The 22,700-nt window shown below is 42.5% G+C and overlaps 1 protein-coding gene across 4 annotated transcripts in view; it reads right to left on the bottom strand.

Annotated features, from left to right (window-relative positions):
* Positions 1 to 22,700, bottom strand: part of PRKDC (protein kinase, DNA-activated, catalytic subunit) — a 195,847-nt gene that overhangs the window by 21,007 nt on the left and 152,140 nt on the right. For 2 of the 4 annotated variants that reach the window (XM_035277313.3, XM_002758884.6), the window contains exons 70-84: positions 22,470 to 22,644; positions 20,069 to 20,262; positions 19,210 to 19,390; positions 17,671 to 17,831; positions 15,034 to 15,245; positions 10,042 to 10,129; positions 9,801 to 9,944; positions 7,605 to 7,809; positions 6,555 to 6,622; positions 5,421 to 5,641; positions 5,205 to 5,297; positions 1,901 to 1,990; positions 1,558 to 1,629; positions 1,290 to 1,491; positions 531 to 719 (exon numbers count right to left, since the gene is read on the bottom strand). In XM_035277313.3, the coding sequence (XP_035133204.3) occupies positions 531 to 719; positions 1,290 to 1,491; positions 1,558 to 1,629; positions 1,901 to 1,990; positions 5,205 to 5,297; positions 5,421 to 5,641; positions 6,555 to 6,622; positions 7,605 to 7,809; positions 9,801 to 9,944; positions 10,042 to 10,129; positions 15,034 to 15,245; positions 17,671 to 17,831; positions 19,210 to 19,390; positions 20,069 to 20,262; positions 22,470 to 22,644 (2,295 nt within the window). The remainder of the gene's footprint in view (positions 1 to 530; positions 720 to 1,289; positions 1,492 to 1,557; positions 1,630 to 1,900; positions 1,991 to 5,204; positions 5,298 to 5,420; positions 5,642 to 6,554; positions 6,623 to 7,604; positions 7,810 to 9,800; positions 9,945 to 10,041; positions 10,130 to 15,033; positions 15,246 to 17,670; positions 17,832 to 19,209; positions 19,391 to 20,068; positions 20,263 to 22,469; positions 22,645 to 22,700) is intronic. The other 2 variants (XM_002758885.6, XM_078352481.1) reach the window with 1 other exon arrangement.

The following is a 22,700-nucleotide window of genomic DNA, read 5'->3' as shown; positions in this document are numbered from 1 at the left end:
CTCAGTGGGGCCCTTATTTTTCCAAATAAAGGTTTTTGCCTCTTAACCGTTTTTTTTTCCTTTTCCTTTTTTTTTGAGGCGGAGTCTCACTTTTGTCCCCCAGGCTGGGTTGCAGTGGCATGATCTTGGTTCACTGCAACCTCTGCCTCCTGGTTTCAGGCCATTCTCCTGCTTCAGTTTTTCAAGTTGCTGGGATTATAGGCACGCACCACCAGTGAATTTCTGTATTTTTAGTAGAGACGGGTTTTCACCACATTGGCCAGGCTGGTCTCTACCTCCTGACCTCAGGTGATCCTCTTGCCTCTGCCTCCCAAAGTTTTGGAATTGCAGGTGTGAGCCACTGTGCCCAGCCTCTTAACTGGTTTTCGTGCCAGACAATGCTAAATACTAACTTTGAGAAATGCTGTATAAAATAACGTAAATATTTTCATCGACACAACTCACTGCATTTCTATCATGCACAGGAGACAGCAGTTTGCCCATGGGGACACTGTCACGAAAGTGAAAAGTGCACATGAAACAAAACCTACTTTCCAGTCAAAGGAGGGATCCTTCACAAACACATCCATGGTGTTGGTGAGCAGGCCAGGGTCTGAGCGGAAGGCCCGGAGCGCGTGTACCATGACGCTGTACATAAGGCCCATTTCTTTCATTGGTAACATCAGATTGATAAACTGGCGAGTTAGCCGAAAAGGCATCAACTCGGGAATCGGCAGAAACTAAACAAGAAAAAAGGCAAACGGCAGAATGTGTAAGCTGGAACTCTCAGAGTACCGAGCACAAAACAGCATCCTGTCACAGCTACTGTTCACATTTAGTAACAATACAGACTCCGCTTCCCTTGAAATCAGGACACACAGATGTGAGTCCTTGTGCTCCACAGCAACTACCTCACTTGCGTCATCCCTCACTGCAAAACCCACGTGCCCAGGACACGAAGCCGCAGAGACTGAGAAGGACAATCCAAAACATTCAGAGCTTAGCCACAGAAAGGATCTGTATCACACTTTGCACAAGACATTTTTATTATGGGCTTCATATTAGAGTCTTTCTTTGACCTGGGAACACATTTTACTCCCGGCTCTGCTGATGTCACTGATCACCATGACTTCTGCGACCTGTCTGAATGAGGCTGAACGCAGGGATTATCCCTTCTGCATTCAATGGCCATGACAAAACCAACCTAACTAACGTGCTGTTTTTCTTTAAAAACGGTCTATTTCTGGAGGGTGCTGAAAGTCCTGTGATGACTCTCCTAGCCCAGGACCATGAGAGCACGGCGAGCGCACCTGCGTAGCGGATCCGAACGCATGCCCAAAGTCTATCCCGATCATGCCGCCGGTCTCCATCGCCACCATGAAGTTGTTCAGGTGTCTGTCTCCGATGCCGAGGATCCAGTGGCTGATGCATATTAGAGCGTGAGAGCTGGCGAAGTGCGAGCGGAGTGCCAGGAAGGTCTGGGGGCTTGTACTCATCCTCACGAAGGCCCGCCTGCAAGAGAGACACGGCTGTGTGGCTGCTGTGACCCCACTAAGGGTGAGGGCAGAAGGTACTTACTTTAAGAGATCGGCAGGCACTTTACTTTCTCGTTTTCTAAAAGACGTGACCGTTTCAGTACGATTAGCTCCCCTAGGATTTAATAATAGAAACATCTAATTAGAAAAATTTTCTTGTGACTTGAAATGTAAATTTTAAAACTTTTTTTCATATTGAGTCAAATATCAAATAACTAGATCTTGATGATCTCTCTGAGGCAAAGGTTTCTAAGAACTGAAAGAAAACATGCAACTTGGAGAAGAATAACTAATACACAAATAAAAAGAAAAAAACGGCAGATTAGTGCCCTCAAAAATAAATAAATAAATAAAGCAAAGCAAATGAAAATCAAAATCAAACTTACTTATACATTAGCATGTAAGCTCCAACATCATGTTTTCCTGACATTTTTGTCAGCCAGTCTCTGTATTCACATAGTGGTGCCTTGGGATCACTAATGAGTGAGAAGAGAAATTGGAATTAGGAAGATTTTAGCATTATGTGATTTCAAAGGCAAAGCTCACCAAGAATTCATTGAAAAACAGTGAAGAGGCAGGAAAAAATATGACTTTTAATCATATTCAATATTAACACTGAACCCGTATTACTCTGGATCTCGGATTTCAGTATACCATTATTCATTCTTAATTATTCCTAAAGAAATCCAAGATACTTCCTATGAAAAATTTAGGTACAAAACCATCAGATCCAATACATTTCCCACTTCATATAGACAATAAGATGAACTAAACATCACTAGTTATTAAGCAGACATGCAGTTCTGAAACTCTGACCTAGAAAGAAGCATAGCAAGAGGGCAACAGCACCACAGGTGGCTGCTGGAAGCCGCAGGACACATCAGACCGTGTCACCACCACAGCCAAAAAGCCTATACAGGCCGGGCATGGTGCTCATGCCTGTAATCCAAGCACTTTGGGAGGCCAAGGCGGGCAGATCACAAGGTCAGGAGAGAGAGACCATCCTGGCTAACTCAGTGAAACCCTCTACTAAAAATACAAAAAAATTAGCGTGCGTTGATGGCATGTGCCTGTAGGCCCAACTACTTGGGAGGCTGAGGCAGAACTGCTTGAATCTGGGAGCTGGAGGTTGCAGTGAGCTGAGATCACACCACTGCATTCCAGTCTGGTGATAGAGCGAGACTCCATCTCAAAGCAAACAAACGCATGCAGTTTTGCTGAAGATGGATTGTCTGTTTTTATGCTTATTTAGACCACTGCCACATCTTTTTCTTTTCTTTTTGAGACAGAGTCTTACTCAGTTGCTCAAGCTGGACTGCAGTGGAGTGATCTCAGCTCACTGCAACCTCCACCTCCTAGGTTTAAGCAATTCTCAAGCCTCAAGCCTTCTAAGCAGCTGGGATTGTAGGCGCCTGCCACCACGCCCAGCTAACTTTTGTATTTTTAGTAGAGACCGAGTTTCACTATGTTGGCCAAACTGGTCTCAAATTCCTGACCTCAGGTGATCAGCCCACCTCAGCCTCCCAAAGTGCTGTGATTGTAGGCGTGAGCCACCACACCCAGCCAGTGCCACATCTTTCTTCACATTTCCAATATGTAGATAGACACACAAACCATAGTAGGTAGGAGAAAATATTTTTTCTTTTTTCCTCCAATAAGCCATCTGCACTCCTATGAGAAAGTATTTTCTTTCTTTTTTTTTTTTTGAGACGGAGTTTTGCTCTTGTTACCCAGGCTGAAGTGCAATGGCGCAATCTCGACTCACTGCAACCTCCACCTCCTGGGTTCAACCAATTCTCCTGCCTCAGCCTCCCAAGTAGCTGGGACTACAGGCATGCGCCACTGTGCCCAGTTAATTTTTGTGTTTTTAGTAGAGACAGGGTTTCACCTTTTTGACTAGGATGGTCTTGTTCTCTTCACCACCCTGCTCGGCCTCCCAAAGTGCTGGGATATAGGCGTGAGCCACTGCGCCCAACCGAAAAGTATTTTCTTAAATGACAATGGATGCTTAAAGTGAATTGAAAAGCTGTTTTCAATGTTTCCTAGAAAAAAGGTGGTTCCTGGGCAGCGGGAAACAATGTGATATGGGTATGTTTAGGTACTTTTGTGTGGATAGCCTTAACAAGTTTTCCCAATAAAGTCTAAAGGCAGAACAGTTTCACATGTGACTTAGCAATTCAATCACTTCAGGTGAAATCTTTTCTGAGTTGCCACAGAAGTTAATTTCATAAGTAGTCCACTCCGTCTTAAAATTCTCTCCTCCTAAACTGAGATGAAAATTCTTAGGTCATAAAACTGAAACATGCTGAATTAAGAAAAAAATACCAAGGATTTTAACCGTGGGTACTGGGAGTGCGCTGTAAAAAGGCGGTTGGAAGTTATTTACATAATTCCGTATCTGAAAGGCGCTTTCGGCTCTTCCAGTACCTATGTTCACCCTGTGCAGTTTCACGCTACCACCCCGTCCCACAAATGCAGGCAGGTACCACAAGAAAGGCAACACCTGCTCAGCATCGCCACTGCCAGGCAGAGCCTCAGTGCCAGGACCAGATCTGGAATTTGTGAGACTCCAGGAAGCTCATCAGTTCCCCTTTCTTCCAGGGAAAGTAGAAACAATTCTAAGCAAATACTCCAATGCCTATTTAAATACTTTCAGGAAAGAATGAGAGGACATCAAAGAGAAAGAAGCCCTGAAGCTGTCTCTGACTGTGTGGTCTTCCTTCATCCCACTGTCACCAAAACCCATCAACACTCAAAATGTTTCTTGTGTTGTCCTTATTTTTCCTTTGTTTTTTTTTTGAGACGGAGTTTCCCTCTTGTTACCCAGGCTGGAGTGCAATGGCGCGATCTCGGCTCACTGCAACCTCCGCCTCCTGGGTTCAGGCAATTCTCCTGCCTCAGCCTCCTGAGTAGCTGGGATCACAGGCACATGCCACCATGCCCAGCTAATTTTTTTTTTTTTTTTTTTTTTTTGTATTTTTAGTAGAGACGGGGTTTCACCATGTTGACCAGGATGGTCTCGATCTCTTGACCTTGTGATCCACCCGCCTCGGCCTCCCTAAGTGCTGGGATTATAGGCGTGAGCCACCGCACCCGGCCCTTATTTTTCTTTACATAAATAAAAGGCAAATAAAAAAACTTCTGGCTAAAAAATGTAAGTTAATTGTAGAAAACTTGGAAAACTGAGAAAAGGATAAAGAAAAATAAAAAGCATCCCTATCATAACCTAGAATTCATTACTAATAATCCCAGCTACCCCGCTTTACAGGCTGGGTGACACAGGACAAGTCACTTGACCTTCCTGGGCCTCAGGGTGCTCATCTGTACAGAAGTGATATTAACACTTACCTTGTAGGTGGTTGATGAGAATTAGTTCATACACATTAAAAACTGGGAATAGTATCTAGCCCACAGAAAATGTTTTACTACATGTTATCTGCTAATCTTATTATTATTGATTTTCTTCAACAATTTTTCACCCCGCCCCCCAGTTAATCTATATTTGTATTATGGTAAAATATCTGCAACTCCTGGTTAGCAGCCTGCACTCCACTTGGTTTACTGACCCAGCCAGCAGACTTCGGGGCAGGCAGCGTGGGCTCTCGACCGCGCCTGTCATGGCCCCGACCTGCCACTGGAGAAGTGAGGGGAGGCGACTGCTGGGGGAGCAGGGCGTGTGGCCGCCCTTACCTCAGGTAAGCCGCCTTCTCCTCTTGTGACATGGTGTTCAAAAGAAGGTCCTTCAAGGTAACAGTATTTTCAAGCCACTCAATTAATCCTAACCTGAAAGGGAGAATAAAAAGTTAACGAGTAAACCCAAACTGCTCTTTCTTCACTAGAAAAACAGTCCCGTGGACGCCAAGCAACGTGCAGCACCCTCCTGGCTGGGAGCAGCCTGGCAGTTACCTGGAGGTCATGGGCACCACGCTGTAGGTCCTCAGCTGCAGGGCCCTCTGGCTGCAGGCGGAGTCTCCGGCTAGGATCCCATTCATGACCTGGAAGAGCTGCTCCACACGCTGGTCCTGCCGCAGGTCCTCGCCACCCTTTACTAGGAAAGGGTGCTCCGTCTCATCATGGCCACGGATGATGATGCGCTTGGGCCTTCTCATAGAGGCCATGACTGTCACCTTCAAAAATCAGAATGTCACCTCAGGGCACAGGCTAGCTGCTTGTCAAACTCAGAGGGAAAAGCCAGGCTGGCTGCAAGCATTCCTCCAAGGGGCCACCCTCTGAAGACAGTGCCAGAGAAGAGCACAGCACCAAGGCCAGCAATAAATTTCTGCTACCTGCACGTGCCTGACTGCTGTGCCCGCAGAAATGTCGTAATCCTGGTTATAAATACTTATGAATGTGGATATCCTTAGCAACCAGCAACAGTCAGCATGCAAACTTTCTATAGGAAGCTAATGCTACACGTATTTTATAGTGGACACTCACACACAGCTTACTCTGAATTTATGATAAATCGGACTACTGTTAAAACACTGGAGACATTATATTAAGAAATGTTCTTTACATGTACCCCAGAACCTAAAATGCAATAAAAAATATATATATATATAAAAGAAAAAAGAAATTAGGGCTGGGCACAGTGGCTCATGCCTGTTACTTCCAACACTTTGGGAGGCTGAGGCGGGTAGGTCACTTGCAGGCAGGAGTTCCAGACCAGCCTGGCCACTGGCCAACATGGTGAAACCCGTCTCTAATAAAAATATAAAAATCAGCCAGGCATGGTGGCACACACCTGTAATCCCAGCTACTTGGGGGCTGGGACATGAAGACTCTCCTGAACCCAGGATGTGGAGGCAATGAGCTGAGACTGAGCCACTGCACTCCAGCCTGGGTGACAGAGTGACACTCTTATCTCTCTCTCTCTCTCTCACACACACACACAAAAGGTATTCAGTAAACATGGTAAACCCCATATATCTGAGATCAACATGGGCCGTTGTGTCTTTTTTACTAAAGGCAAACAGATCATTCTTGTATCTGAAGGACAATCATCAAGACGGGGACTGGGCTGCACACCCTCACACCTACCCGCTCATCAAAACCGGCGATTCGCACGTGGTACTCTAGCAACGGCTTTCCCCTACCATCATATTGACCTAAAACAAACCAGAGCCTTATTAGGAAGAACTTGTTAGACAACCACCTGGATTTTAAAACACGCCTCCTGATCTACTTTTTAAAAAGTCAATTTAACATGATAAAACTTTTTAATGAAAGTTCTCATTTGGAGGAAACTGACATTAAAAATTATTTCTCAGTTTGACTGATTAATGAAAGTTAGCTCTGTATTTTAATAGCATGGACACATCCTAAATAGAAAAAAATAATACACCGACTAGAACAGTGCATATCTCAAGGAAAATCAAGCTGCACATGACAAGGCTTACGTTTCCATGTTTTTCTTGAAATGGACTGTGTGCAACTGCACAGTCATTATTAATAACAAAGAAAAGTGTTTCTCCAAATATGTTTTTTCTTATACCCACTGGAATGAGAACATGAATAACCAGATTAAAACATTTTTTCCTCTGGCAAATTTGGGGTGAAGAAAATAAATGTACACAGGTTTCCTCTGAAAAAGTCATGCCCTGAATTCTGGCCAATTTTCTGTGCATCTCTATCCTTAATATCACAGTCTTTTTTCCTGCAGGTAAGTGACTTATCATTAATATGTCACAAAAAAAAAACCACAAACCTTGTCACTTTAAGTGGAACTGTGTACACATCCCAAGAAGCAATCTGCATCTAGACCTGTATTATGTTTCTGAAGAAAAGTCACTCAGGAGCAAAGCATGAGTATGTTCAGAGGAAATCTATGACTGCTGGTTACCATTATTATGAAATGAAAATCTGAACATTTGTCAGGATCAGGAATATAAAAACTATAACCTCATTAAACATTTAGTAATGTGTAATCATGAATTTTTTAATGATGAAAAATTTGGTGACCTTTAAAATTCTTTAAAAAAAGAGTAACTGCCAATAATACCCCAGCAGCACGAGTCCAGAAACCAAGACCTCTTACTCTAGTGCTGTGCTCCTGACAGTACAGTTTTGTCACCCTGGAGGCGAACTCACCAGGAATCTCCAGCTCATTTCTCAGGAACTCCACTTTGAAGTCGCTCATCCACGGCGACCATTCTTTCAGATTCCCAGGGGGCTTTGAGTCTTTGTTCATTTTTAAAAGTAGCATGTTGGTAATGTCATTGAAGTCACTGAGCTTCATTCTCGGTAGCTTAGACCCTCCTTTCCCAAAATGTTTATCAAATTCTTTTCCAAAGGTCTGAAATTAAGAAGAATTTACTATAAAGACTGATGTTTAGTTTGGACTTTGGAAAAGGCTTAAGCTTGTAACTGTAATAAATGGAGTGAGCAATGATATAGGCTGCTTCTCTGCTTTTAAGATGTATAGTTTTGGTGGAGTGTGTTGGCTCACGCCTGTAATCCCAACACTTTGGGAGGCCAAGGCAGGCAGACCACTTGAGCTCAGGAGTTTCAAGATCAGCCTGGCCAACATGGTGAAACCCCATTTCCACTTTAAATACAAAAAATTAGCTGGATGTGGTGGCTCATGCCTGTAATCCCAGCTACATGGGAGGCTGAGGCAGGAGAATCGCTTGAACCCGGGAGGTGGAGGTTGCAGTGAGCTGAGATTGTGCCACTCCACTCCAGCCTGGGCAACAGAGTGAGTCTCAGTCTCAAAAACAAAAGCAAAACAAACCATGGTTAGTAATGCTCTATTTTAAGACAATCCACTATAGGAAAATTGACATGTATAAAACAGATTTCTTCTTTGGTCTCTAACTTGATGAAAAACGTAGACGCAATCTGCATTTTTGGAATACGTGGGAAGATTAGCTCTTCCCCAAATGTAACCAGCAACATCCTATCTGAAAGGCACAATGCCCCTAAGCATACTCTAATGTGAAATCCGAGGCACTTTGTTTTGGCAGATTTTTATTTGAATGAATCCAAGTTATTTTGGATGCTGTACAAGGCAGAAAATTCTGCACAGATTTTCTACTATACTAGAAATTAAACTCCAAATATTATCTCCTGCCTGGAAAGAATACAGGAGATCTTTTGGTACCCTACAGGCCAGGTGCCGCTGCTGGGGCAAGAACCGCACTCCCTGTGGAGAGCCTTCAGGGCAGCCTCAGGGCTTCCAGCAACAAAGTGGCCATGAATTCCGAGACTACGTGCAGACTGGTAGCCTGTGCTGGGACAGGCTAGGTTGGAAGCTGTGTGGAGGCAGTGCAGCTAATGGGTATGGGTTCTTTTTGTGGTGATGAAAATGTGCTAAAATTGATGTGGTGATGGTTTCATGACTCTGTGAATGTACTAAAAACTACTGCGTTGTATACTTTAAATGGATGACCTGTGGGTCAGTGACTTACATCTTAATAAAGTAACTATTTAAAAAGGATAAAGCTCTTCTTTTGCAGTGTACACAGTGGAACTTGAGAACTCTGGCAGCAGGAGTTCCAAGACTTACCTATGACCCTTAAATTTCTTGAGGTTTAATGAATAAAGGTAATTTGATAAAAATTAGAAAAATCAGCAAGCTAAAGAGAGAGATTCTAAAGCAAGGTGTTTGAGGAGAGGAACACCTGACTCTTCTGAAGGTCACTGTCAGGGGAGGGACAGGAAAGGCTCAAAGGAGAAATTACGCTGACGACAAGCCCTAGCAAGTCTCCAGATGGAGGAGGGAGAGAAGCACCCAAGTGGGCAAAGCTGTGGGAACTGGGCGGACTGCAGTCTACCTGCTCCATCATTCCCATCAAATGATGGTGTGTTTTCCTTCCAACTCCAGCACATTCTTGAAAGATCTCATGACTGCCACATGTGTCCTAGCACAGCCCTTGGTGTGCAGTTTTGTCACGTAACTCCTTGGTATTTGGGGACTGGATCTGTCTTCTCCACGTATTTCCTGAGCACAGAACTGTGCCCCAAACTAAGTGCTTGAAAATATTTATCAGCTTACTTAACGTACAAATATTTTCTTGATCCAGTACTGAAGCCATTTGAAGAATTGAAAATACCAAACTACATGTAATTTTCAGATCTAAAAATTTGAGCATAAGCAACATGTAATGAAGTTTTATCTACTGACCAACCTGCAGACCTAAAAATGTTATCAACGCATCATAGAAAGCATGACATCTAAAACATTCAACAGATATTTTGAATTCAGAACTGTGAAATCATTAAAATGTAAAATTTGACTGTCTTAATGATTCTACAATCATAAAGGCAGGCTGTGCCAGTCCATACCTGAATAAACTTCCTTCTAAAGGCTCCCAGGCCTGGAGCCTTTGGGTCACCCAAGGTTGTATACATTCTTTCATACATTTTTTCAATGTTTTTTTTATTTACAGGGGTTTTTGCTAGTTCAGCTCTTACATCATTGCTCCAGTCCTGTGTGTGCAGGAAAAAAAAAAAAAGTCAAGGTAGATTGAAATTAAGTTTTACTCAAGTTTTATGTTTTATGTGCCAGAAGCTGTTCTATCATTACCTTAAAAAGCAGTTCAGGATTAGAGAGCTGATCTAAGGCATTAATAAAATCTTGAATCACTCCTCCATGATCCAACTTACTTTTAATCCTATTAAAAAAAATTTACAGAGTTTAAGTACTCAAATATCTTTCAAAAATCAAGACCTATTATACATACAGATAATAATGTATGCTTTACATAATTATATAACTACATATAATTATAGTTTGTTTACACATATCTCATATATATATATATAAAAAACCAATGACATAGTAATTTAAAATTCCAGCCACACACACACCAGGGGATGAGGGAATACTTCCAAACTCATTCTACAAGGCCAGTATTATTTTGATACCAAAACCAGACAAAGACACATCTTAATAAAAAAAAAAAGGAAGGAAGGAAGGAAGGAAGGAAGGAAGGAAGGAAGGAAGGAAGGAAGGAAGGAAGGACGGACTACAGCCCAATATCCCTGATGAACATTAACGCAAAAAACCTCAAAATACTTGCAAACCAAATTCAACAAGATATGAAAAAGATTATTCATCATGACCAAGTGGGATCTATTCTAGAGATGCAAGGATGGATCAACATACACAAATCAATCAATGTGATACACTTTATCAACAGAATAAACGACAAAAACCATTGATCATTTTAACTGATGTTGAAAAAGCATTTGATAAAATTCAGCATCCCTTCATGATAAAAACTCTCAGAAAAACTAGGTATAGAAGGAACATACCTCAACACAATAAAAGCCCATATATGAAACAGCTACAGTTAGTATCATACCCAACAGTGAAAAACTGAAAGCCAGCCAGGTACAGTGGCTCACGCCTGTGATCCCAGCACTTTGGGAGGCCGAGGCAGGTAGATCATTAGGTCAAGAGATTGAGATCAACCTGGCCAACATGGTGAAACCTCATCTCTACTAAAAACATAAAATTAGCTGGGTGGAGTGGCGCGTGCCTGTAATCCCAGCTTCTCAGGAGGCTGAGGCCGGAAAATTGCTTGAACCCAGGAGGCAGAGCTTGCAGTGAGCAGAGATCACACCCCTGCCCTCTAGCCTAGGCGAAAGAGGGAGACTTCATCTCAAAAAAAAAAGAAAGACTTTTCTCTAAGATCTGGAACATGATAAGGATGTCCACTTTTATTCCACATACTACTGGGAGTCTTAGCTAGACCAAGCTGACAAGAGAAAGAGATAAAGGGTATCTATATTAGAAAGGAAGAAGTCACATTGTCCTTGCTTGCAAATGACACGATCTCTTATTTGGAGACACCTAAAGACTCCACCAAAAACACTCTCAGAACTGATAAATTCAGTAAAGTTGCAGAATACAAAAATTAACATACAAAAATCTGTAGTATTTCTATATGCCAACAGTGAACAGCCTGAAACAAAAAATTCACAAAAGTAATTCTATTGGCTGGGTGCGATGGCTCATGCCTGTAACACCTGCACTTTGGGAGGCCGAGGCCGACAGACCACGAGGTCAGGAGATCGAGATCATCCTGGCCATGGTGAAACCTTGTCTCTACTAAAATAAAAAAAAATTAGCCAGGCACGGTGGCACATGCCTGTAGGCCCAGCTACTCAGGATGCTGAGGCAGGGGAATCGCTTGAACCTGGAAGATGGAGGTTGCAGTGAGCCAAGACTGCGCTACTGTACTCCAGCCTGGCAACAAAGCAAGACTCCATCTCAAAAATAATAATAATAATAATAATAATAATTCTATTTACAATAGCAACAAATAAAATAAAAATACTTAGGAGTAAACTTAGCCAAAGAAATGAAAAATCTCTACAATGAAAACTGTAAAACATTGATGAAAGAAACTGAAGGACTCAAAAATAGGCAAAGTAACTTCATGTTCATGGATGGGAAGAATCAATACTGTTAATATGTCCATACTACCCAAAGCAATCTATAGATTCAACACAATCCTTACCAAAATACCAATGACATTCTTCATAGACATAGAAAAAATAATCCCAAAATTTGTATGGAACCACAAAAACCCAGAATGGCCAAAGCCACCCTGAGCAAAAATAACACTGGCACAATCACATTATCTAACTTTAAATTATATTACAGAGTTATAGTAACCCAAACAGCATGGCACTGGCATAAAAACAGACACGTAAGCCAATGGACTAGAATAGAGAACCCAGAAATAAATTCACACACCTGCAGTGAACCCATTTTTTGACAAAGGTGCCAAGAACATACATAAGGGAAAGGATAATCTTCAATAAATGATCTTGGGAAAACTGGGTATCCATATGCAGAAGAACGAAACTAGGCCCCTATCTCTCGCCACATACAAAAGTCAGATCAAAGTGGATTAAAGACTTAAATCTAAGATCAAGCTATGAAACTACAAAAACAACAACAGGAAACTCGCCAGGACATTGGTCTGGGCACAAAGATTTCTTGAGTAATACCGCACAGGCACATGCAACCAAAGCAAAAATGGACAAAGGGGATCACATTAAGTCAAAAAGCTTCTACACAGCAAAGGAAACAATCAATAAAGTGAAGAAACAACCCACAGAATGAGAGAAAACATTTGAATACTACTACCTGACAAGGGATTAATAACCGAAATATATAACAAACTCAAAAAACTCAATAGGAAAAAAAATCTAATTTCATTTTAAATTGGGGCAAAAGATCTGAACAGACATTTCTCAAAAGAAAACATACAAATGGCAAACAGGTTTATAGAAACATGTTCCACATCAATTATCATCAGAGAAACGCAAATCAAAACCACAACGAGGTATCTTCTCACCTCCAGCAATAATGAATGCTGGCAAGGATGTGGAGAGAGGAACCCTTGTACACTGTTGGTGGAAATGTAAACTAATACAAGCGCTAAGAAGAGCAATATGGAGATTCCTAAAAAAAAAACTAAAACTAGAACTGTCATATGATCCAGAAATTCCACTGCTGGGTACATACCCAAAAGAAAGGAAATCAGTATGTCAGAGATAGCTGCACTCCCAAGTTTATTGTAGCACTATTCACACAGCCAAGATTTAGAAGCAAACTAACTGTCCATCAACAGACAAATGGATAAAGGAAATGCAGTACATACACGTAATGGAGTACTATTCAGCCACAAAAAAGAAATGAGATCCTGTCACTTGCAACAACATGGATGGAACTGAAGGACATTATGTTACGTGAAATAAATCAGACACAGAAAGACAAACTTCACATGTTCTTACTCATTTGTGGAAGCTAAAAATGAGAGCAACTGAACTCATGGGGAGGTGACGTGGAGAGTGGGGATGATTAATGGGCACAAAAATATTGTCAGCACAAACGATGTAGTATTTGGTGGTGCAACAGGGCGACTACAGTCAAGAATTTTTATTGTACATTTAAAAACAACTAAGAGTATAACTAGAATATTTGTAACACAAAGAAATGATAAACTCTTGAAGTGATGGATACTCCACTTAACCTGATATGACTGTTACACATTGTATACCTGTATCAAAATATCCCATAAAAATACCTACTATGCACTCATAAAAATTAAAATGAAAAAGATGTTCTTAGATAAAAGCAAATCTTGCAACTGATGTTGACATTTTGATATAACTTGATATAGTTTCTGAAATTATGTTATGAAAGTAAAGGTCACTTTTTTAAAAATGGGGTCTCACTATGTTGCCCAGGTTGGAGTGCAGTGGCATTTTACAAGTTCAGTCATAGCTCACTGCAGCCTTGAATTCCTGGACTCAAGCAATCCTCCCACCTCACACTCCTACATAGCTGGAAGTACAGTCATGCACCACCATGCCTGGCTTATTTTTATTTTAATTTTTTTGAAATGAGGTCTCACTATGTTGCCCAGGCTGGTAATGAACTCTCTCTCGGTCTCAAGTGATTCCCCTGCCTTGGCCTCCCAAGTAGTTGGGTGTTACAGGCATATGACACCATGCCCAGAAGGTGACCGTCTTGACACACTGTCTTTCACATCTTTTTCTCTTCTTTCATTTTTTAGGATAACAGTTGTCTGTTCAGAGAAATGGTATGGTGGGCAGACAGGGATGTGTTCACACAAACCACCCACCAACTGCAATAGAAGCTGGGCCCTGGCTGGGTGTGGTGGCTCACGCCTCTAATCCCAACACTTTGGGAGGCCAAGGTAGGCGGATCACCTGAGGTCGGGAGTTTGAGACCAGCCTGGCCAACGTGGCAAAACCCTATCTCTACTAAAAATACAAAAATTAGCCGAGCATGGTGGCACATGCTTGTAATCGCAGTTACTCGGAAGCCTGAGGCAGGGAGAATTGCTTAAACCCAGGGGGCGGAAGTTGCAGTGAGCCAAGATTGCGCCACTGCACTCCAGCCTGGCTGACAGAGCAATATTCTGTCTTGAAAAATAAATATGTAAATACATAAAAATAAATAAATAAATATATATATAAATATTTTAAAAGCTGGCACTCTTTTTCATCTTGTTGAAATCTAAACATTCAAGTAATGAGGCAGGTCTGCTCATAATTTTAAAAAAAACCTCATGAGGGAGACTGTGACTAAGATATTACACATTTTACAAAGCATCCCTGTAATCGTTACTGCTCGCTTATCAGTCTCAACTCATCAATCCACTTAGGAGTGGACAGGAGGACTGTCTACTGAGCCCTAATTAAAAGGAGGAGTCTTTCTGTGTATTTTAAATTACAGGACAAATTTCAGGAGTTGATTTCAAAAAGCATCTCAACTAGGCTACCCCAAGCAACAGATAAGCATATGAGTAGGGTGTTCTGTTAGCAGTGTAAGATGAAAGTCTTTTAAAAAATGAGACATATCCTATAACAAGTAACATACCCAGAGTAGATATATTCAACAAAGGGACGGCTAAGATTTTTCTATTCTTCAATGACAACTGTAATTAATTTGAAAACTAAGTGTCCACATGTTTGCTTTAACCACACTTTTATAACCTATAGTATTTGATAACCCTTTCTGCAATATTACCTTGCCACAAACTCCTTATTCTTATGACCAGTAGAAGTATCCTTGAAGGAATAGCTTTCACTGCTTATGATGAAGGGATAAATAATAGCCTGAGGGTAGTTATCGGTGATTTCTTCCACGGTGTGCTGAACAGCAATGGCTTGGTCTTTATCCAGTAAGGCCACCATGTGGCTGATCCAGCCGATAAACTGCCAGCAGGGAACGGAAGACATCTAAAATAGAAAGTTGAAACTTAATGCTGAGTAAAACATCTCACATCATCTGTTATAAAAGTAACATATGTCCAACATACAGAAAACTCAGAAGTATAAAAGCAGAAGTATAAAAGCAGTCTTCCCTCAGCTGTCTTCTGCTGCGGCAGCCACTGGACTACACAGGCACTTTCTGTGTAGGTGCACGCACAGCCTTTTGTCCAAAAATAGAATCACATGAGACAGCTGCTGCTGGCTGTTCTCAGACAGATGTAGAGAAAAGCCTTTTACCTTATTCCTCTTGCCAGCTGTATTCCATGTGGTTTACTGCTCTACAATGGATATTTAGGAGTTTTTCCACTTTTTTGCTATCACAGGTAATGTTGCAGTAGACATCCCTGTACACAAAACTCTTTGTGCTATATACCTGTGGAATAAATTCCTAGAACTAAAATTACTGTGTGAACCTTAAAAATTGTAATAAACACTGGTAAAGGATTTTTCAAATTTTCATTTCTGAAAATATTAGATTGACTACTTTCCAAAAGTCTTTACCAACACTGAACGTAATCAACTTTAAAAATCACTGTCAATCTGAGAAGTGAAAATAATCTAATTTAAATTTTCACGGTTCATTATTAGTGAGGCTGAGTACTCCATGTTTATTTGCCTTACATCCTTTAATCATGCTTGCATTTTCTCTCACCATTTTCTACTGGTCTATTGTGACCGTTTATTTTGTCGATTGCCAATGTCAGCTTTCTGTTTCTTGATGTGTTACAAATATTTTTGTTTTTTCTTTTTTTTTTTTTTTTTGAGGTGGAGTCTCACTCTGTCTCCCAGGCTAAAGTGCAGTGGCACAATCTTGGCTCACTGCAACCTCCGCCTCCTAGGTTCAAGCAGATCTCCTGCCTGAGTCTCCCAAGTAGCTGGGATTACAGGCACCCATCACCATGTCTGGCTAATTTCTGAATTTTTAGTAGAGATGGGGTTTCACCATGTTTGGCCAGGCTGGTGATCTGCTGACCTTGTGATCCGCCTGCCTCAGACTCCCAAGTGCTGACATTACAGGCCTGAACCACTGTGCCTGGCCCTTTATTTGTTTTTTAAAATTGCGTATATGGTGTTTTCTTTTTCTGTATAGAAGTGCCGAACTATTTTCCTTCATGGATTCTAGATTTGGTCTCTTCGTTCCAAGACCATTTTAAAAACGTGTTCACATTTTCCTCTGATACTTTTAAGGTGTCATTGTGTAGATAAAACTTGACGTGTTTGAAACGCTGGCATAAGGTGTGAGGCGTGAAGTGTGGGCAGGCTTCCTGACTGCATGTGTGCGCTGAGGACGGCATGGCATGTGAGGACGGCTCAGTCCACACAGCTCATATAAGCTCACGCGAGAGGCTACCAGTTCCACTGCACATGTCTATTGGGTGTCTTGACAACTCAGAGTGAATAGTTTATGTCCTCACAAATTCAAATGCTGTTTTTATTATATATAAACATTTTATTATTTTGGAAAAAAACAAAATCTTAATAAAGTTATTTAATTATCTGCTCACTTATCTTGAAGAAAAACTCAGACATGCTGCATTTCTGAATTTACTGAGAAAGTCTACTATTCAGAATCCACAAAAACATGGAGGGAGTGGTTAGGGCCCTAAAGTCAAACTGGGCCCCCACAGCCCAGAGACCAACATTATTTAAAAACTCACCATGCAAAGCTAATAAAGAGAGAACCATGTAACCCTTTGTAAACGATTACGTTTTCAATTCAAACGTGGCCCTATCTTCCAGCTACACGTCTATAAAAGTCAACTAGGAAGTCTTTCAGAGTCCCTACACTTTGCAGATGAAGTCAGTGGAGCCCTCCTGCACACAGACAGAGCCCAAAGGACAGAACTGCAGCTGTCAGTGCTGCCCTGGGCAGGGCCAAGGGGCAGGTCACATGGAGGGGTAGAGGTTCCTCCCACACCTACAGACTGACCCCTCACTCATGCTCACATGCCCCAGACCCATCTGGACATTGTGCCGCTGGCACATGCTGTGCTCCCGGAAGGTGGGATGCAAGCTGAACCTTGCTCACTCCCTCTGTGCTAAATGACAGGTGAGCATTGGGCACAGCAGATGTGACTGACCACAGCCTCAACTGCATGGGCAACAAGCCTTCCACACAGGATTCCATCACCATCCCACACACCCTGCCTCCATTTCTCTGGGTCCCTGTTCAGACACAGTGTTCTTAACACCCACAGAGGAAAATGGGTAAATGTGAAAACTCATTTATGTAGCTTTAAATTACCTGTGTCCTCAAAATGTAGCAGAATTCACTGCTGACTGGGAAAAGCTGTAATACAGGCACTGGACACACTAACGCGTTTAGATATAAATTAGCATATCTTTAAGTTCTGTAAAGTTCCTTACCGCTAAGTAGAAGAAAGACACCAACCTCTTTTGTCATGAGGCTCAAGGTCTCCTCTGGATACCGTTCTATAATCTGAAGTAATCTAGGAAACTTTAATCTGGCTTCATTGGAATTTAATTTTAAAGCTTTCAACATTTTCTCCACCACAAGTGCTGGATACGCCTGCAGTTCTGCAGAATCAGTAACTACCAAGGACAGCAAAGAAGAAAGCAGTGGTTACTACATTCACTATCCATAAACCATGAACTTAACACACAGTAACGCGTTCCCTTCTGGGCTTCTACTTTGTAGTGTCGCTGTTCTCTTCCTAACTACTTTAGACCAACAAATACCAGGCACAGTTTTGTATCTACCCTGGAGCCAAATCCTTCCATTAGCGTGCCCACTCGGAAGGAAGTAGTCTGAGTCTTTGTACCCGGGCTGAGTACAAAAGGGGCAGTTGGTAGTTATTGAATTTATTCCAGGAGCATGAAGCAGGCCACACGAGCCAGTAATACAGAAGCTGCAAGCTAAATATCGAAGTATAAATTAAGCAAAGGGAAAGAGGGGACCGCTTAACTCCATTTAAATGTATATCATGTTGCTCAGGCCACTGTCTCTCTTTTTCTTTTTCTTTTTTTTTGAGATGGAGCTTTGCTCTTGCTGCACAGGCTGGAGTGCAATGGCCCAAGCTCAGCTTACTACAACCTCCGCTTCCTGAGTGGCTGGGATTACAGGCATGCGCCACCATGCCTGGCTAATTTTGTATTTTTAGTAGAGACGGGGTTTCTCTGTGTTGGCCAGGCTGGTCTTGAACTCCCAACCTCAGGTGATTTGCCTGCCTTGGCCTTCCAAAGTGTTGAGATGACAGGTGTGAGCCACCGCACCCGGCCCTCTTTTTTTCTTTTTTAGAAATGAAGTCTCACTCTGTTGGCCAGGCTAGAGTGCAGTGGTGTGACAGAGGCTCACTGCAACCTCTGCCTCCTGGGTTAAGGCAATTCTTCTGCCCCAGCCTCCTGAATAGCTGGGACTACAGGCATGCACCACCACGCCCAGGTAACTTTTTTGTATTTTTAGTAGAGATGGGGTTTCACAGTGTTGGCCAGGCTGGTCTCGAACTCCTAGCCTCAACAGATCCACTATACCCAGTTGCTATTGTCTCTGGCTCATGCCTGTAATCCCAGCACTTTGGGAGGCCGAGGCGGGTGGATCATGAGATCAAGAGTTCAAGACTAGATTGGCCAACGTGGTGAAACCCTGTCTCTACTAAAAAATACAAAAATTAGCTGGGCATGGTGGCTTGTGCCTATAATCCCAGCTACTTAGGAGGCTGAGGTAGGAGAATTGCTTGAACTGAGACCAGGGAGGCGGAGGTTGCAGTGAGTCGAGATTGTGCCCCTGGCCTCCAGCCTGGGCTACAGGAAGACTACATCTCAAAGAAACAAAAAAGACAACAGATTCAACAAATTTCAAAACATTTGCAATTTGAAAACAAAAAATTAGGAGACCAAAAGTATGTACAAAATTCGTAAGACTTTATGCTGACACAAAGGAACACTAGTTTTTTAAAATTTTGCAATTCACCTGTTGCATTCTCTTCCTCCTTCCGCAGCTGTTGGTCACAGAAATCTGCCAGAGTCATGTAAGCATCAATCACCCCAGCTGCAGGCCCACAGCTCCAGGAGGAAGGCTGAGCCTCCTCCTCAGCCGCCTGCACGGCCTCAGAGAGGTGCTGGAATGCTCTCTGGTACAGACCTGCAATCACCTGGAATTCAGAGACCTCAACACATCAGCATGACTGAAACTCTCAAAGAACTCTGCTTTCTATTTGTGATTCATGACACATAAATGGATCAACAGCTCCAAAATAACACTGAAACTCTGGAACTGGAAAACACAAGAGTGTGCCCTGGCTATGAAGGAGCAATCAACTCCAGTAAGATCCTCAGCACATAACAAACAGCCAAACAAAAAAAGCAAGCCCAGTGCAGGCCAGGTGGTGCACGAGCAACGCAGAGCGAGAAGACAAGGCCACACAGCTGAGGTGAGGCAGGACAACAGTTACTGAAAAAGACAAAGTAACTGGCAACAAGCCAAGCAAAGCATGCATTAAAAAAAAAAAAAAAAAAAAGGCAGAAAAGGCTGATTTGTTCCATAAGCTGATGGGATGTCTGAAAGGTGGGGAAATTTCATTAACAAAAGTCATAAGAGAACTGTCCAATCAATCCAACAAAAATTTAAAATTCATGTTTTAATATTAAAACTCTGTATCATTCAAAGAAACAGAAGTACAGAGTATGTCAATTTTCCACATAAGAAAACTGGCTGTGCATAACTGTCAAATATATTTAACAAACACAAAGCAATACCCTTATTATGACTTTCCTGTAGCCTGAAGACCACACACTGAAGACACACACAGCACACCAGCATCCAGTATTACCTTCTCTGAATCCTCTGAACTGGATCCAGAAAGCTCTAAGATTGTTCTAGCCTTGTCCTCCTCGATTTCAGCAAGGCAGGCTGGCTCACTGCTGAGAGCATTAGCTATGATTCTGTAAGTTGTACCCAAGAGAATGTTCTGATCACGGAAAGCCAGAATGTTTTTGCTTAAGTAGCTTGATACGTTGTTCTCATCTGTTGAATTAAAAAACAAAAAACAACACTTTGTGTGAGTGAAATTAAAAAGAAGAAATTCATTATCTACAAAAGTTTTCTTTTGTTTTTGAGACAGGGTCTTGCTCTGTTACCCAGGCTCGAGTGGAGTGACACGATCTTGGGTCACTACAACCTCTGCCTTCCGAGCTCAAGCAATCCTCCCACCTCAGCCTCCCGATTCGCGGGACTACAGGCTTGCACCACCATGCCCGGTTAATTTTCTGTATTTTTGTTAGAGATGGGTTTTGCCATGTTGCCCACGCTGGTTTCAAACGCTTGAGCCCTAGCAATCTGCCCACCTCAGTCTTCCAAAGTGTTGAGATTACAGGTGTGAGACACTGTGCTTGGCCTAAAAGTTGTCTTCTATTAAGAAGTTAATAAAAATAAATGTTGCAAGTACAAGAAACTGACCTCAAATACTGGCTAGGGAATTTCTTGAACTCACATATTAATGAAAAATGTTCTTTGTTATAAGTAACTGTATCAAAGTTCACAGAGGCTAAGCAATGGAAACTTTTCTTTTTTTTTTGAGACGGAGTCTCGGTCTGTCGCCAGGCTAGAGTGCAGTGGCGCAATCTCGGCTCACTGCAATGTCTGCCTCCCAGGTTCAAGCAATTCTCCCGCCTCAGCCTCCTGAGTAGCTGGGACTACAGGTGCGCACCACCACGCCGGGCTAATTTTTTGGCATTTTAGTAGACAGGGTTTCACCATGTTGGCCAGGATGGTCTTCTTCTCCTGACCTCATGATCCACCTGCCTCGGCCTCCCAAAGTGCTGGGATTATAGGCGTCAGCCACCGTGCCAAGTACCTAATTCTATTAAAAAGAATAGAAAATGGCTACTAATGTGTTTGTACCTATATTAACAATACAGAGTAGATCTTAAAATTGACACTGTGGCCCATGGCTAATGAAGCAACAGACACTGCTGCATTTAAAGTTCTAGTTCTGCTTCTACTGTGTGGTTCTGGGCAAGGAGCTGAACCAGGGCTGGTTAAGTCTGCAAGGTCCACAGGCACAATAATGGTGTTGAAACTTGGAGGCCTGGTCAAACGCATGCCCTCCTTGCCCATGATCTGACAATTCTCTGCCAGAGTTGTCTCAGATGCAAGATCACAACTACTGGCCCTGCTTATCATGCAAGGCCGTTACGAACTATAAAACCATACCCTAACTGTGTAATTGTTATCTTGTAAGTATATGGATACCAGTATTAACATCAGCAAACTCTTCCTTCTCCCCTCAAAAAATCATCACGATGATTTTCTTCTTCTTTTAGATACAGGATCTCAGTATGTTGCCCAGGCCAGAATACAGTGGCTATTCACAGGTGCAATCATGGCTCACTGCAACCCCGATCTCCTGATCTCAAGCCATCCTCCCACCTCCACCTCTCCAGTAGCTGGGACTAAGGGTGCGTGCCACTATGCCCAGTTAGGATAATCGCCTGCTCCTGGGATCAGGGTATAAAGAGTGCTTCTCCTCTAGACACCTTTGTTGAGGCTGATGCTGGTCTTGGAACCTAGTTGGATCGTGCCTGACTGCAGTGCTAGCACACACCCTTGGACACGGGGCAACAGAGTTGGGGACCAGACCCAAACCTGCCCAAGAAACTTTTTCCTTTAATGTAGTCCTAAAGACTACACTATTTTAAAAAGAAAACTAAGGAGGAAATGGTGTTTTGTTTTTTGGATGAAGTTTCACTTTTGTTGCCCAGGCTGGAGTGCAGTGGAACAATCTTAGCTTACTGCAACTTCCACCTCCTGGGTTCAAGCGATTCTCCTGCCTCAGCTGCCAGAGTAGCTGGGACTACAGGTGCCTGCCACCACACCCAGCTAATTTTTGTATCTGTAGTAGAGACGGGGTTTCACCATGTTGGCCAGAATATTCCTGATCTCTTGACCTCATGATCTGCCCACCTCGGCCTCCCAAAGTGCTGAGATTACAGGCATGAGCCACTATGGCTGCCCGGAAATGGCTTTTCATGTTTGTTTACATCTTACATGCAAACATATAAAGTTCTCAAAATAATCAAACTATCATTCTCTGGCTCACTTTGCTATATTCACTAAAATTACTGCAAAGATTTACCTCCCAAATGTCACATGATGTAGCACAAAGAAGAAGATACATAAGACAATATAAAACAGCTCTCTGAGATTTATATGGGTAAAAGCAGTCAACTTACCCAACAAAGAGACTGTTTTCAGCACAGTGAGAACCTGTTCAGAGCAGCGCTGGGCCCGGCTCCGGCAGTGGCTCAGGCGGCAGTAGCTCTGCACCCAGCTCACCAGCCAATCATCTCTGGTTTTTGACTCTTTATGCAGCTCCTTCAGTAGTTTCATGGCAAGTGAGAAATTGTTCTGTATTAATAGAAGAAAAAGAGAGAAGGTGGTATGAGGATACACAAGTGATAGAA

The sequence above is a fragment of the Callithrix jacchus genome, chromosome 16, assembly GCF_049354715.1.
Source record: "Callithrix jacchus isolate 240 chromosome 16, calJac240_pri, whole genome shotgun sequence".
NCBI lineage: Eukaryota > Metazoa > Chordata > Mammalia > Primates > Cebidae > Callithrix > Callithrix jacchus.
The sequence above is the reverse complement of the archived record's forward strand: the minus strand, read 5'-3'. Positions and strand labels throughout refer to the sequence as shown.